Here is a 12,559-nt window from a genome sequence, read left to right as displayed (position 1 = left end):
CTACGCTGAAATAAATTAGCAAGCAATAATTTAATTACATTTCAATAGAAGCTAATAGAATAAAGCTTTTTAAAATCAACCTGAACTGAACTAAATATAACAAAAAAAACCGTTAAAAAAGTTAGTTATGTCAGTAGTTACCAGTTAGCCATTTATTACCCGTTGTATTTTCAAAATAAAATACTTATAAACGTCATTTGCTCAGTATTTTAGTGTCACCAAACTTCAAACTCCTTGTAATGTCTATCAAATAACTGTATTTAAAACTACAATATGACACTTGAGGTGGTGATAGCTTAAGACTTTACCTCTAAAATAAGCTTTGTGCCGCTCCCTGCATAAACACAAATCTAAATTAAACTCTTGTTAATTACCTTGTTATTTGTGATTGTTCAGGAAGAGGTGAAGATGATATCTCTGTTCCGCTGCCTGATTTCTTGAGCCTGAGGAACAGAAAGCTTCAGCACTGTAATACTGTAAGTAACTTTCACCTCTATATTAAACTATGTCAAATTTCTGAAATACTCCATGCTTTAGCTTCGATAATTTCAGTTTTCAACATAGGTAAATATCTGCACTACATTAACGGAATAAGAAGAAAGTCCATAAAGGTTCCACATGACAAATTAACAAGAAAGAAATAATATACAGATTTGATACATAACCGAATTCCAGCATTAGTTATGAACAAGTAATAATTAAATTGGAGATTGATTCTAAAATTGAAATTTGTTAAAATCCCAGGAGCTGTGACTCACCGTGACCTTACAGATGTTCGTCCTCTGTTAGTTACAGTGCAGAAGCTGCGAGCCAGAGAGGAGCTTATATAGAAGCAGGCTCCTCCCTGAGGATGTGTAGATGATGGCTGTTAACACTATTCACCAGATTCACCAAAGCTTAATCTAGGATCAGTGAGATACTTTGTCTAACAGTTATGACCTTTTTGACTTTTTGTCAAAATCGTTACTAACAAAAACATTTATGACAGGTTTAGTTAAAAGCCAAGGTTTATCTCTTATGAAAACCAACCCTTTGATTTTGTGCTGCCCACTGTGGTGTCATTTCCTAAATCCTATCTCCAAGATACAAGTGTATATAAACAGCTGCAGGTCACTGCAACAGCTGTGCGGTTTATGGTCAGATGACTGGGGGGAGTCCTTAAATGAGTTTTGGTTCCTTCTATCTATAGTACAAATCCTGAAAAATCATGTTCCACACTCAAGTGAAAGTAATTGCAGAATTTTTCGAAGTGTTTATGTTCAATAACTGCAACGTTTAGACTTTCGGTCTATTACATCATTAAAACTAGTCTCTCTCAATATGAAAGAGAGAGAAGTAAATTGAGTCACTGCCCAGTTCTGATTAGCCATTGTACAGGTAGTACTTTCCAGGAGAGAAGACCCTCATCCTGGTCAAGCTGACCATGCAAAGAAACAAGTATGGGGAAGTGAAAGACGGATTCAGAGCATGGGGCTTTATTTTATTTTTTGGTTTGACGTTAATGTTGCTTTCACTTTGACAAGAAACCCCCAGTGCACATGCAACACCGGTACCATGCGTGCTATTTGAGGAAGGATCAAGAAGATCACGAGGCATGTCAATAGGGGGATAATAGAGGGATACACTACTTAAAATGTGCATTATGCTGTATTCTGTAATATTACAGGTAAGTTCAGTGGGGTCACTGTGGAAAAAGCATTTTTTTCTTTTCACCATGGATGTGAGTCCCTGTCATTAGATGAAGGATGCTGTATGACAGTGTTCAACATAAAGGCTCTACTCTCAGGGATCGATGAACTGATGTGTAGATGTTCTGTAGCCTGGTGGCTCAGTGAGTAGGGCCTCGGTTCGATCCCTGTCTCTCTGATTTCAAGGCGTTGCCTTGAGCAAGATGCTTCACGGCTTCACAGCTTCATAGCTCCCCGGGTGTCGTTTCATGGCAGCCCACTGCTCCCCCAGGGGATGGGTCAAATGCAGTGAACAGGTGGCCTGATAGCTCAGTTGGTAGGTTGGTCAAAATGCAGAGAATAATTTCCCCAATGTGGGGTCTCTCAAGTTCAATTATTATCATTAGGAACCTGGTGGTAGGCTTTGTTATTTGTTCTCTGCTTTTTTGTGCTTTCTTTAAGAAAGAGCCTCCATTTCTCTTGTTGATAAGGGCATTTAGACTGCCTTATAGATAAACACCACTAGATGGAGACACCTGCTTAAAAGAAACAAGACTTGATTGGAATAGGTCCACCTCCTAATGAATGTCACATCACAGATTAGAAACATCAGTGAAAAGTAATTGATTAGGAAACCTCCGAGTTATAATATTTACTTTTGAGCTATGGATAAGAAACACAAAACTATATCTCTGCCGCCAGCATTTTAAAAAATTTTATTGTTTTAGAAGCATGCTAAATTGGGCTTAGGTCACTCACCTTGTCAGCTAATTTAATCAGCAGGCATCTCAAACCAGCCAACTGATACACCTGATCAAGGTAATCTTCAGACTCTTTAGTTTAGAATTTAGTTTGTATACAGAAGCTGTACACAAAAAGTACATCTGAGCTGATGTCAGTGACTTTGTCTCTTCCACCCACTCAACATTAACGTTAATGTCATGTGTTCATCGCCTTGGTTTAACATGTTGGCACGCTAGTATTGATGATTCAGACTGACAGTGTCCAGCCAAAAATTTCCAGTCAGTGACTCAGAGACGCTGGGTCCCTTTGGACCACACATGGGTCAATAGCTCAGCAGGGGAGCACAGGATGTCCACAAACCAACTCCAGTTCCAGCCTAGTATTTCCCAGTAAGGGTTACTGGAAATGGCCTTAATGAGCCTTGTTCACCCACGCTGAAGAGGGAGGGATTGCGTAGCTGTGGCCCCATACTTCCTCAGCTAATTTTTTCTCTGATACAGAAACACGACTGACCGTTATCAAAAACAACCCTCAACCCCTGCAGACGCACAATGACTATAAAAACACCTCGGCTCAACAGTTGTGCAAGCGCAGGCTCAATTGCTTCCGTCAATTGTTCAGGGCAGTTACTTTGGCTGCTTCTCGTGCTGGTCAGAAACTCATATCGGCTTTAGGCAAAGGGATTAGTAGCAGTAATAGATGCCTAACGATGAGTGGGCGGTCAGCTTCTTCTGAAGAATTTTTGAATCTTTTTTTTTTTTTCAAATGTCCCGGTCAGCAGTCTTTACAAATTATTATTAGTTTTTACACACATTAATTGTCCTGGAAAGAAATTAGTCGTGCAGGCCTGAGTGGCATTAATTTGGTGTATTTTCTCCTCAGGAGTAATTTTAGTCATTTTTGCAGTACCAGGGTATTTGGTGCAATGTGTAATCATCATGTGCTGTGCATTCATTGCTGTGGCCAGTGAAGGGAGACTTTGTGTACTGCGCAAGGACAAGCATAAAACCTCTACTCAAGTTCTGTTTAGTTTAAAAAAAATGACAATGTAACATAAAGATGCATATTTTTTTAAAAATCTTTTATTAAAAAATGTAACTTATTTATAAATTCTGTCCTGTACATCTCAAAAAATAAAAATACACTGTACAAACCCTGAATACTGATTAGGCAATTATTCGCTAAAACATGCACGCACGCACGCACACACACACACACACACACACACACATACAATTGGCATCAAAACGTACTGTTCAGCATTTACAGATGTGAATCAACACAGTGACTACAGTCTGCACACACACATTCTCCCCAACATCACAGTAGCATTTCCAAGCTTTCCAGAGCTATTAATCATTGCCCACACATCAGCTACAGTACACACACAGTGATAGTAAAACACAAACACCTTACTAACAGTAAACTTCATAGTACCCAGCTTATGAGTGTGAGACTGATACACTCTCACTTGACCTGAACCTGGGAGAAAAACGCTGGAGCATTGTCCGTGTGGGGCTCGTTCAAAATGTCAGACAAAGTCTCCTTGACTGTTTTCCTGTCGGCTTTGCTCACGTTGGTCTTGAGCTTGAGCAGGGCTGAAACGTGTTTCACACTGTGAAAAGAGGAAACGGAAGTTAAATATCAATATTTAAATTCCTGTGTGACATCAAGTTGAACTATTATAGCACCACTCTTTGTAACTACTTCATACTGTATATTTACTAGTTGTAGTTCACCAGGATTACTCGCGTTTTAGGCTCATTGCTAGTTTAACTGCTGTAAGTGGAAGGCTGACTTTTTCTAATTAAAGCTTTCCTGCTTGGTGTCATCTCGCTTCCTGGAAACATCTGTTTCACTTGTTGTAGCCCACTTCTGGTTGTCCCTCTGCCAGGAAAATGCTTCCTGCTTATCCTCACTCAGAGTGAATGCTATTCTGTCCTTATAAGGTGAACTACATGAAACCATAGTGTTTCCACACAGTGTTTACATGAGAAGGACACAGCCCACGCTTGTATTGAAGCGTTGTTGTTAATTTGAAGTGCTGGCAGTAAAGTTTACCTTATGTCTGGAAAGCAGCTCCCCAGTGTAGCCACATGTATCTGTATGGCTGGCAGGTCTTGGAGTTTCAACACCTCTGCAATCTTGGTCAGGACGTCCTTCAACCACTCTTCCCTTGATCCCTGCGAAGCCAGAGCAGTGGCGTCAGTTCACCCTACACAAGCCCACTCACAGTCGCACGTATTGTACTGTATCTATTTAACAAGGAAAAATCCAAATCGTCTTAGGCCAATTAGCGTTGTGTTTAAGCCCACTTCATTTAAAGAACAATCACATACAGTAATAACCCAGACATGAATGACAGAAATAAACCAGCGTCTTCAAACTGTGAAGTGATGCCACGTTGACCAGATTCTCACCATTGTGCTGAAGAGTTTGTGTAGAGTCTCAGCGTTGTCCTTCACCACCGTGTAGGCCTCCTCCTGCTGTTCCTGATTCTTTAATTTGACTTCCCCTTTGAGGAGTCTACTCAAATATTTTACTGCCACTTCCCGATGAAACTGGCCAATCAGCTCCTGAAATGAGTGAGTTCACGCAGCTTGTAACGTGAAAACCTTAACATTTTTTTGCTGTTATTTTTGCTATCAAAGTAATGCTGCCGTACCTGGTGGCAGGGTGTCGTTAAACCCTGGAGATCCTGCATCTTCGTTTCAATATTTTCCAGCAGCTTCTCAAACACAGACTTCTTCAGCCAGTCTTTGGTTCCCAGCTTACGGTAGTGTGACTGCAAAATACCCCAAAACAGGTTGAAGTAAAACGAACTAACGAGGACATTGGTGCTTTTCTGTGTACGCACTGATATTAAGAGAAAGCCTTTATGAACTCACCTTGAGACTGTCGTGTACGGGGCTTAAAAGGTACGCGTGGGCAGACTGCTTCATTTCAGCAACAATGCCCAAGCACTTTCCTCGCTCGTCCTCTGTGAACAGGTGCCCGTTGTTTTCGAGTACGTCCCTGCGATGAACAACACAAGCTCCATCAACAGATCGGGCCTTTGTCTCCTGTTAAGACGCTATGTCAGACGTTTACCTGAACTGCTCGATGCAGCCGAGGTTCGCCTTGATGTACGCACTGCTGTTGGCCTTGTTTTTTCTGATGATGCTGCTGTGGAAAACTTTGAACCTGCAGGTAAAAGAAAACAGTTTATTTCATTAAAACGTTAAGGTATAAACCAAAAGTAAATGACCTGTGTTTAAAATTAATTTGTTTGTTACCTCTCCATTAAACTGCTCAGTTCGCATGTTATGCTCTGGGCCTTATGTCGGTCTCCCACCACTGTCTCAGTTGAGGTCACCATGCCGTTGATCAACTAGAGACAGGTAAAGGACACGGGTCAGTCTCAGTAGTGGCAACAGCCACTTTCCCTTCAGTTAGAATGACCATGTGTGTAAGTGTCTATTATAGTTCCAACACAACCCTATTCCACAGTGGTTGAGTACAAATACAGTCAGCTCATGACTTCATCACTTTGGCTCATTCTTGAGCTGCTTCACCTGAATGATGTCGTAGGCCACAGGGCTGACGTAGTAGCCGTCTTCTTTTTGAGGCTCCTCTTCGTCCTTCCACCTTTGTTCCTCTTCCTCCAGGACACGACTGATGTATGTCATCAGCTCACTCTGAACACAAAGCAGCGGGTCTCTGTCAGTTATATCCACAAATGGAAAATTGGTAGACTGAGCTGCTGTATATGATTAAAATAACCCAAAGGTTACCTGCTGTTTGCTCAGGTACTGTTCCTCTAGAGGTTCCAGATCCTTTTGGGACAGCAGCTTTCCCAAGGCTTCAGTATCGATCTCAGCGGTCAGTTCTGGCTTTTGGAGCATTCTGTCACAGAGAGCCCAAATTACAGCTTTACTGCTCTCTGCATTGTTTTCGATTGTAATCAAATGTTAAACTTCAAAACAAAGACAAGCAGCAGCGTGTTCTTAGTGTAACGTTGAACAGTTTGTGCTGTTGTTCTGTGGGTGCAGTAGTGGAAGATTTATGCCTTTCCCCAAATGAACATCTACACTTAATGAACAGTGTTGCAACTTTACACCAAACCACTTTGTTTATGGGTAAGGCATAATTCCACACCAATTCATCTGATTTCTCAATAATAAAGCAATGAAGGACAGACAGAGAATTAATGGTTGTAATCATATAAATGTTCCAGAAACATATTTTGACTTACCCTGGATAGAAATCATTCACCCAGAGCAGGAGAAATCGAACATCCTCGTCCACTAGAATGATATCTGAGATCCCTTTGACTTTGTTGCTGAGGACTTGGTGGTACATTCTGGCGTATGAATTACAGATGTCCATGTGCGGTGGGTAATACAACTTCACTACATCCACCACCCAAAACAAGTCCTCCTTCAGCTGCTTGCCCATGTGGTTGACCTCTTTCTGGAGAGACTCCTTCATATCGGGAGGGGTTGTTGGAAGGACCACCAAACGCTCCGTTGTCAAGTCAAGGAGCAGTGAGTCGTGAATCTCCTTCCAGCTGCGTCGCCTCCATGTGGGTGGGGTTCGGTTCTTCTCTTTCCACGCTTGGTACCGCTCTTCCTCCTGACAGACGGCCTTTACAGCAGAGCTCAAGTTCTCAACGCTGACATCTCGGAGGCCGACAGACATGCTGCCCTTTAGAATGTACTGTACACGTTCTAGAAGCTTTGTGTAGTCTGCATGAAGATTGGCCACTTCTTCCTGGTGATCTTCAGATGTCTCTGTTTCACTCATCTCCCCGAACAGACTCTCCTCTCTCTCAATCAGCAGCTTGCTGGCCTCATACACACGGAACTTTTCAAGGTTTTCGACAAACGTGAGAGGCACTGAGGGAAAAGACACGGAGCAGACCTGAATATCAAAACCTTTTCAAAAGCTTTTTGAAACTCTTTGTAACACCTAGAATAGCAGAATAGTGCAGGTCATCTACTGACTACCAGCACCACAGCATGACCTTTTATACGCACAGTAAAAATGTTCCTACAGATAATTGCATGTTTGGTAATGTTGTAGGCTTTATCTTAAAGAACCGCGCACATTTTTCAGTCCATGCTTTAACTTTTTGAGTTTTTTACGTTGGATTCTGAATGACTGCTCTGTCACAGAATCGAGATTCTTACTGGTTTTAATAAACATATAGAATTTCTTCTCTCTGCAATGTTTCCTATACCATAGAAACTATTACTGCTTGTGCCACTTCTTTGTTTAGCATGCATTAAAATGTCTACAGGCCTCTGATACTAAGCATCTACATGTACAGTACTTTTCACACAACTGCCCACAGTATCATCACAGTATCACTGAATGTGTTTGGTCTCCTACCACTGTTAGGCTGCTCCTCACTGGGTGCCTGCAGGCCATCAGTAACACCAGGGGTACCGTTCACACCAGGGGTACCATCCACACCAGGGGTACCGTCCACATCAAGGGTACCGTCCACATCAGGGGTACCATCCACATCAGGGGTACTGTTCACATCCGATGGACGACGGCCTGTGATGTTCCATAAGTTTGGTATTCGTATCCGCATATTGCAAAAGGTGGAAAGACGTCTACAGCCGACTAACAAAGGTGAGGCAAAATCTGTGGAGAAACACACCGTACAGTGTTTGTCAGTTAAATGAAAAGAACCTTATAAAGGAAAGTTAACGTTTAATGTAAGCATTTAGCCTAGATTAGTTAACCAGTTAATACCGTGGTAGTTTGCAGATAGGAGGTGACAAAGTGAATATCTGTAATTCAGCTGTTGCCAATTTAAGAAATCAGTAGTATAGAAATACAGTCTTAAGGGAAAGCTGCTTAATAGTCATCAGGAGTAGAGCAGGATCAAAACCATGTCGACATATACAAAGCCCAGGAAAATGTGAGACAACGTGCAGAGCCTTTAACAAAATCTACTAACTGAAACCACAAATGTGATACTCAAGTTCAGCCATGCAGCTGTTTTAATGTGAAGTTCAGTTTTTGAAACAAAGAGCGAGAAGAGACGCTAAGAAAAAGAGCAGCTATTACTCACCCTGACTGCAGAGATCCTGTTTTGTTCCAGCTGCTCTGGGAATCTTTATAGGGCAGCAAGCTCCTCCTTTCATAGGAGCCCCCCAAACCGTGGAAAACCCACACTCAGTCACAGGCACAACCCTCATAGGCTGTTTATAAGATAGACCAGCTCTGAGACAATGTCACCACTCTTTCAGCAACATTATGGGCTCTTATGAAATTCTGTACAGTTTCTCATGATTTTTAGAGAAGTGATCCCACCAACATTAAAGAAGCTTTACTAACACATTCAAAAGCAAAGGCACTTCATGACAGGATGCGCTGCTGACCAGGGTCGTGACACACATTCTTGTTTATAGACCGTACAGTAGGTCTGTGAGGAAAGCAAGCCTAGTTAAACATTTGCTTTTAGTTAACTGAGGCCACAGTGCATTCATCAGATGTGCATTAACAGTCTAAACAAGTCTAATCAAACAGTCTAAATATATCAGAGAAGAGCTAAAAATGTTTGGATTGTTAGACATGTGAATAATCGTGTGTGGAAGCCCATAAGTGCCTAAACCAAACATACTCCATAGCGGATCGGAAAAAGATTCAGGGTATTGCTATTAAACCATATAAACAGAGCAATTTCTTTGTTTAGATGGCGTCAGAGGAAATGATCAATGAGTGATTTCCAGCTATTGTTGATGTGCTCCTCTTGAAGAATGGGTTTGCTTTTGAGGAAAATATAACAGCAACTTCAGCAAATATGGTACCACCTCCCTTCATATTCTGGAATCAGTGCATCAGTAAAAGTGCGTGAAACCCTGGAATTTTCCCCATGTTTACTTTAGGGAGTTAGACTTAAATGCCTTGCCTTTTTCTATATGTCCACAACAAGAAGCCCAGCGTACTATGGACTGTAAGCGACAACGATCCTTGTCGCTTACAGTGTTGTTGCCCAATTGAATTTCTCAGTAGCTCCTACATATGCAGACGACTTGAGTGTTTTTCTTTATCTAATCATATGGTTCAAGTGTATAAATTATGATGTACATAAGTGCATAGAAAAACCAAAGAAACCAACTTGTAGGACGTCTTTCATGCACTCAGCTGCTACATACAGTACATCTCTAACAGCAGTGTCTTGGTCCTTCTCTTGTGTCCATGTAATTTAAAGGTTGGGTCAGTCCTATTCAGTTATGTGTTTATACTCTATCACAGAACACGATTATTAACTAGAATGTACTGTTTGCCAATATACAAGACTTTAAACTTATTGACATTTTTTGTTATTTTACCATATTTGTAGCAGTTTTCCTTCAGATGTAGTTAAAGGCCTTCCACTAATATTGGGTTTCATATCAGTAACTTGCATGATGAATGTTTTTCTTACCTCTGACACTGCAAGTTCTGCAGGGAACGCAGCCACGAAGGGTCGAACACATCCTGCAAGGGTGTAGGTCGCTCAGCTGTGTCTGCAGCAGCCTGATAAAAAGGAAACTGAGCTGAATACTACTCAACTTTTACTTCAGGTATGTACTAAGAGATATACTGTAGTGGTTGGGTTATGTGAAAAAGTCTGCACTTATTCAAGTTTCCTGTGCAAATTCACCTATGAGGTGGAACATGAAACTTTTCGGTTTCAGAATCACACATCCGCCCATGTGTGATTCTCATATAAATATAAATATAAATGAAGAGATTAACAGTAAAGGCCACTGATAAATTCAAAAGGTTCATCCTGTTATACAGTAAGGTTAATTCATTTATGTTTGCCATCCATAGATAAGCTCTAATTTGATCTTAAATACATCATTAGAATAATCTTTTTACATTTGATTCTTACAAAGTGAAGTTCCTGTCAGACATTTCCCCTCAAATGATTTGTGGCCGAGCAGGTGTTCACTTCCTCAAAAAACAAAGGAAGTGTGTTTCCAAATCTGATTTCTCTTCTTCCATTCTTAATATATTAAAACCAGACAGAATAATAGATTTTCACTGCTTATGCTGAATTTGCAGCAGTTTAGTTGAACATACAGATGCATATACACATATAAGCGGTTTTGCTCATCTTGCTCAACGCAAACAAACTAAATACAATCGGTCCACGCACGTTTACAGTAGATGACAAAAGCTTTGTGCATTGAGAGATGCTATTCACCATTTTGATCTTGAAGCAGAAGGTTGCTGTGTTGTTTCAGCAAACAATGTTTCTCTTCACTTTCTCTGCTTTGTATCATAAGGTGCCAATAGTGAAATACCCTAATAGACGTTTGCACGAAAAAGGTTTTTTCTGACATTTCGTTCCTCTGTGTCACAAACCTGTCTTGGTCAATGTGAACTGCAACCACTTTGTTGCCACAGAATGACCTTTGCAAGAGCAAAAGTGAAAGTACAACATTAGCAGTCTGTCTAGGTTTGTAGGAAGACGACATGTAATGGAAACCACCTAGTGGAAACGTGTGCATGATCCAGTTTATAGGAATTATTACTGTCTGCTGCTGGGTGCCTCTAACAACTGGGGAACTCGCTGAATCTGATGATAGTTTCCAATTTATTAAAAAGTATTCTAGACAGTTTGTTCTATTCGTCCATCTTTACTCCTCTCCGACTGTTTTGTTTGTGAGTGGAAGCATGTTTTAAAGGGACAATATTTTGCCGTGATGTCATGTACATTACAATTAAAACCACAGCTTAATGATGGAACATAAATAAAGTGCCATTTAATAAAGGACATCGTACATTAACTCTAAAAATATTTATTATTTACCAATCTTAAGAGTAAGAATGCCGTTATTAGTCCCACTGTGGGGAAACAGTATTACTGTAGGAATGAACACAGGAGAATAACAGAGATGCAGATACTGAGGTGGATGGTGAATATTACATATTGTGTTTGATACAGATATGTGGGAAGATATTGCAGAGGTTAACAAAAATTAAACATTGATTATTGTAGAGTCTGATCGCAGCAAGGAGGAAAGATCAATGGAATCTCTCCTTCACACAGCGAGGGTGGATCAGTCTGCTGAGGCTGCTCCAGAGCAGACAGTGAGTCCTCCAGTGGCTGAGAGTCCTTGTCCGGGATGCATGTGAGTTTAGCCATGGTCCTTCTCTCACCCACCCCCTGCACCGTGTCCATTGTGCAGTGTTTAGTGTACAGTAATTTGAGACGTTTGATGTTTGGTTTTGTTGACCTTCTTTCTTTAAAGCAGGAAGTAATTGAAGATTGAATGAGTTGATGGAGGAACCTTATTCAATGTAAAGCAACAGGGACCATCCTCTGAGTGTAAAGCCTGTAGAGGCTGAACAATTATTTCATCCATAAATCACCCGACCTTTGTTATGGGTATGTGCTGACCAGCTGTGATGTGTTCAGTGACTAAACTTGGATTGACAGATGACTCAATTCCTTACACAACTCAAAGCACGACATTCAGAGCAAGAATGCAGCGGTCGTGTGACGGCTAACTACTGCACAACCCCTAGAAACTCACCACTCAACCTCACGGTGACACTGCTGGAACGCGGCTCAGGCTCTTTTTTCAGGGGGGTTGGGAATATACAGCACTGTGTTGTTCATGAGGCTCATTCATCGTCGGAACATTTAATAATTCAGTGACCGAAGCTGCGATTGCAGCCTCTTTGTACTCCGCACACTCTGCTATTGTCCACTCTTACACAAGATATTCTCAATCAAGTCATGGATATGTGATAAACACTGACTCTTATCTCAGTTTGTTTGACATACTCCCTCTGATTTCAACATTTGTGACTTTTTTTCAAGGTATCCACATTCACGTTTAACTGAATAGAGGTAGTAGGAACCAGCTGGTCAAACCAACACAACCTAAATGTTTTAACTGCATTTTATAATGATAATAATCCCTTTGTTTCTCATATAAAGTTATAATTTGTGTAGCAGCATTGATAATCTTTAAGGCCTGTTGTATTTTATCCTTCATTTATTGTGAGGAGCAGTTCATTTCCTGCTCTGCTGCAGGGACTCACATTAGCTCACATGTTTCTGATCGTGATCCTGATCGTTTAGGTCACGTCAGGGACTTTTTTGAAGACCAAAGAGAAGCATAACTAAAAAAAATTTATTAATTCCT

The 12,559-nt window shown here is 40.9% G+C and overlaps 1 protein-coding gene and 1 long non-coding RNA gene across 8 annotated transcripts in view; one reads left to right on the top strand and one right to left on the bottom strand.

Moving 5' to 3' along the window:
* Positions 1 to 12,559, top strand: part of LOC114849017 (uncharacterized) — a 35,189-nt gene that overhangs the window by 294 nt on the left and 22,336 nt on the right. For 2 of the 6 annotated variants that reach the window (XR_008693704.1, XR_003784531.2), the window contains exons 2-5: positions 397 to 476; positions 7,794 to 8,033; positions 9,853 to 9,976; positions 11,404 to 11,536. This is a non-coding gene — a long non-coding RNA (uncharacterized LOC114849017). Of the gene's footprint in view, positions 1 to 396; positions 477 to 7,793; positions 8,034 to 9,852; positions 9,977 to 11,403; positions 12,452 to 12,559 lie in introns of those variants that run through there. The other 4 variants (XR_003784530.3, XR_003784529.3, XR_003784533.3 and 1 more) reach the window with 4 other exon arrangements.
* On the bottom strand, positions 3,474 to 9,977 carry LOC114849012 (tumor necrosis factor alpha-induced protein 2-like). 2 transcript variants are annotated; one of them, XM_029140005.3, is made up of 12 exons: positions 9,838 to 9,977; positions 7,785 to 8,045; positions 6,646 to 7,288; positions 6,185 to 6,296; positions 5,966 to 6,088; positions 5,687 to 5,781; positions 5,502 to 5,594; positions 5,300 to 5,426; positions 5,077 to 5,196; positions 4,832 to 4,987; positions 4,473 to 4,594; positions 3,474 to 4,026 (listed from the first exon to the last, which is right to left on the bottom strand). In XM_029140005.3, the coding sequence occupies exons 1-12, from the start codon at positions 9,887 to 9,889 to the stop codon at positions 3,879 to 3,881; spliced, it is 2,052 nt and encodes a 683-aa protein (XP_028995838.1). In that variant the 5' UTR covers positions 9,890 to 9,977; the 3' UTR covers positions 3,474 to 3,878. The 2 variants fall into 2 exon arrangements, with proteins under 2 accessions (XP_028995838.1, XP_028995837.1); XM_029140004.3 differs by lacking the exon at positions 9,838 to 9,977 and adding an exon at positions 8,479 to 9,807.

The sequence above is a fragment of the Betta splendens genome, chromosome 22 (genome assembly GCF_900634795.4).
Source record: "Betta splendens chromosome 22, fBetSpl5.4, whole genome shotgun sequence".
Taxonomy (NCBI): domain Eukaryota; kingdom Metazoa; phylum Chordata; class Actinopteri; order Anabantiformes; family Osphronemidae; genus Betta; species Betta splendens.
Note: the sequence above shows the minus strand (reverse complement) of the source record. Positions and strands in the feature narration are given on the sequence as shown.

Excerpts from the sequence above, each read along its gene's own strand:
- LOC114849012 (XM_029140004.3), bottom strand. The coding sequence starts at position 8,605 with ATGAGGGTTGTGCCTGTGACTGAGTGTGGGTTTTCCACGGTTTGGGGG. Across the intron at positions 4,988-5,076 it reads TAACGACACCCTGCCACCAG|GAGCTGATTGGCCAGTTTCA; the intron begins GTACGGCAGCAT and ends CACTCATTTCAG. Across the intron at positions 4,595-4,831 it reads ACAAACTCTTCAGCACAATG|GGATCAAGGGAAGAGTGGTT; the intron begins GTGAGAATCTGG and ends CTGGCTTCGCAG.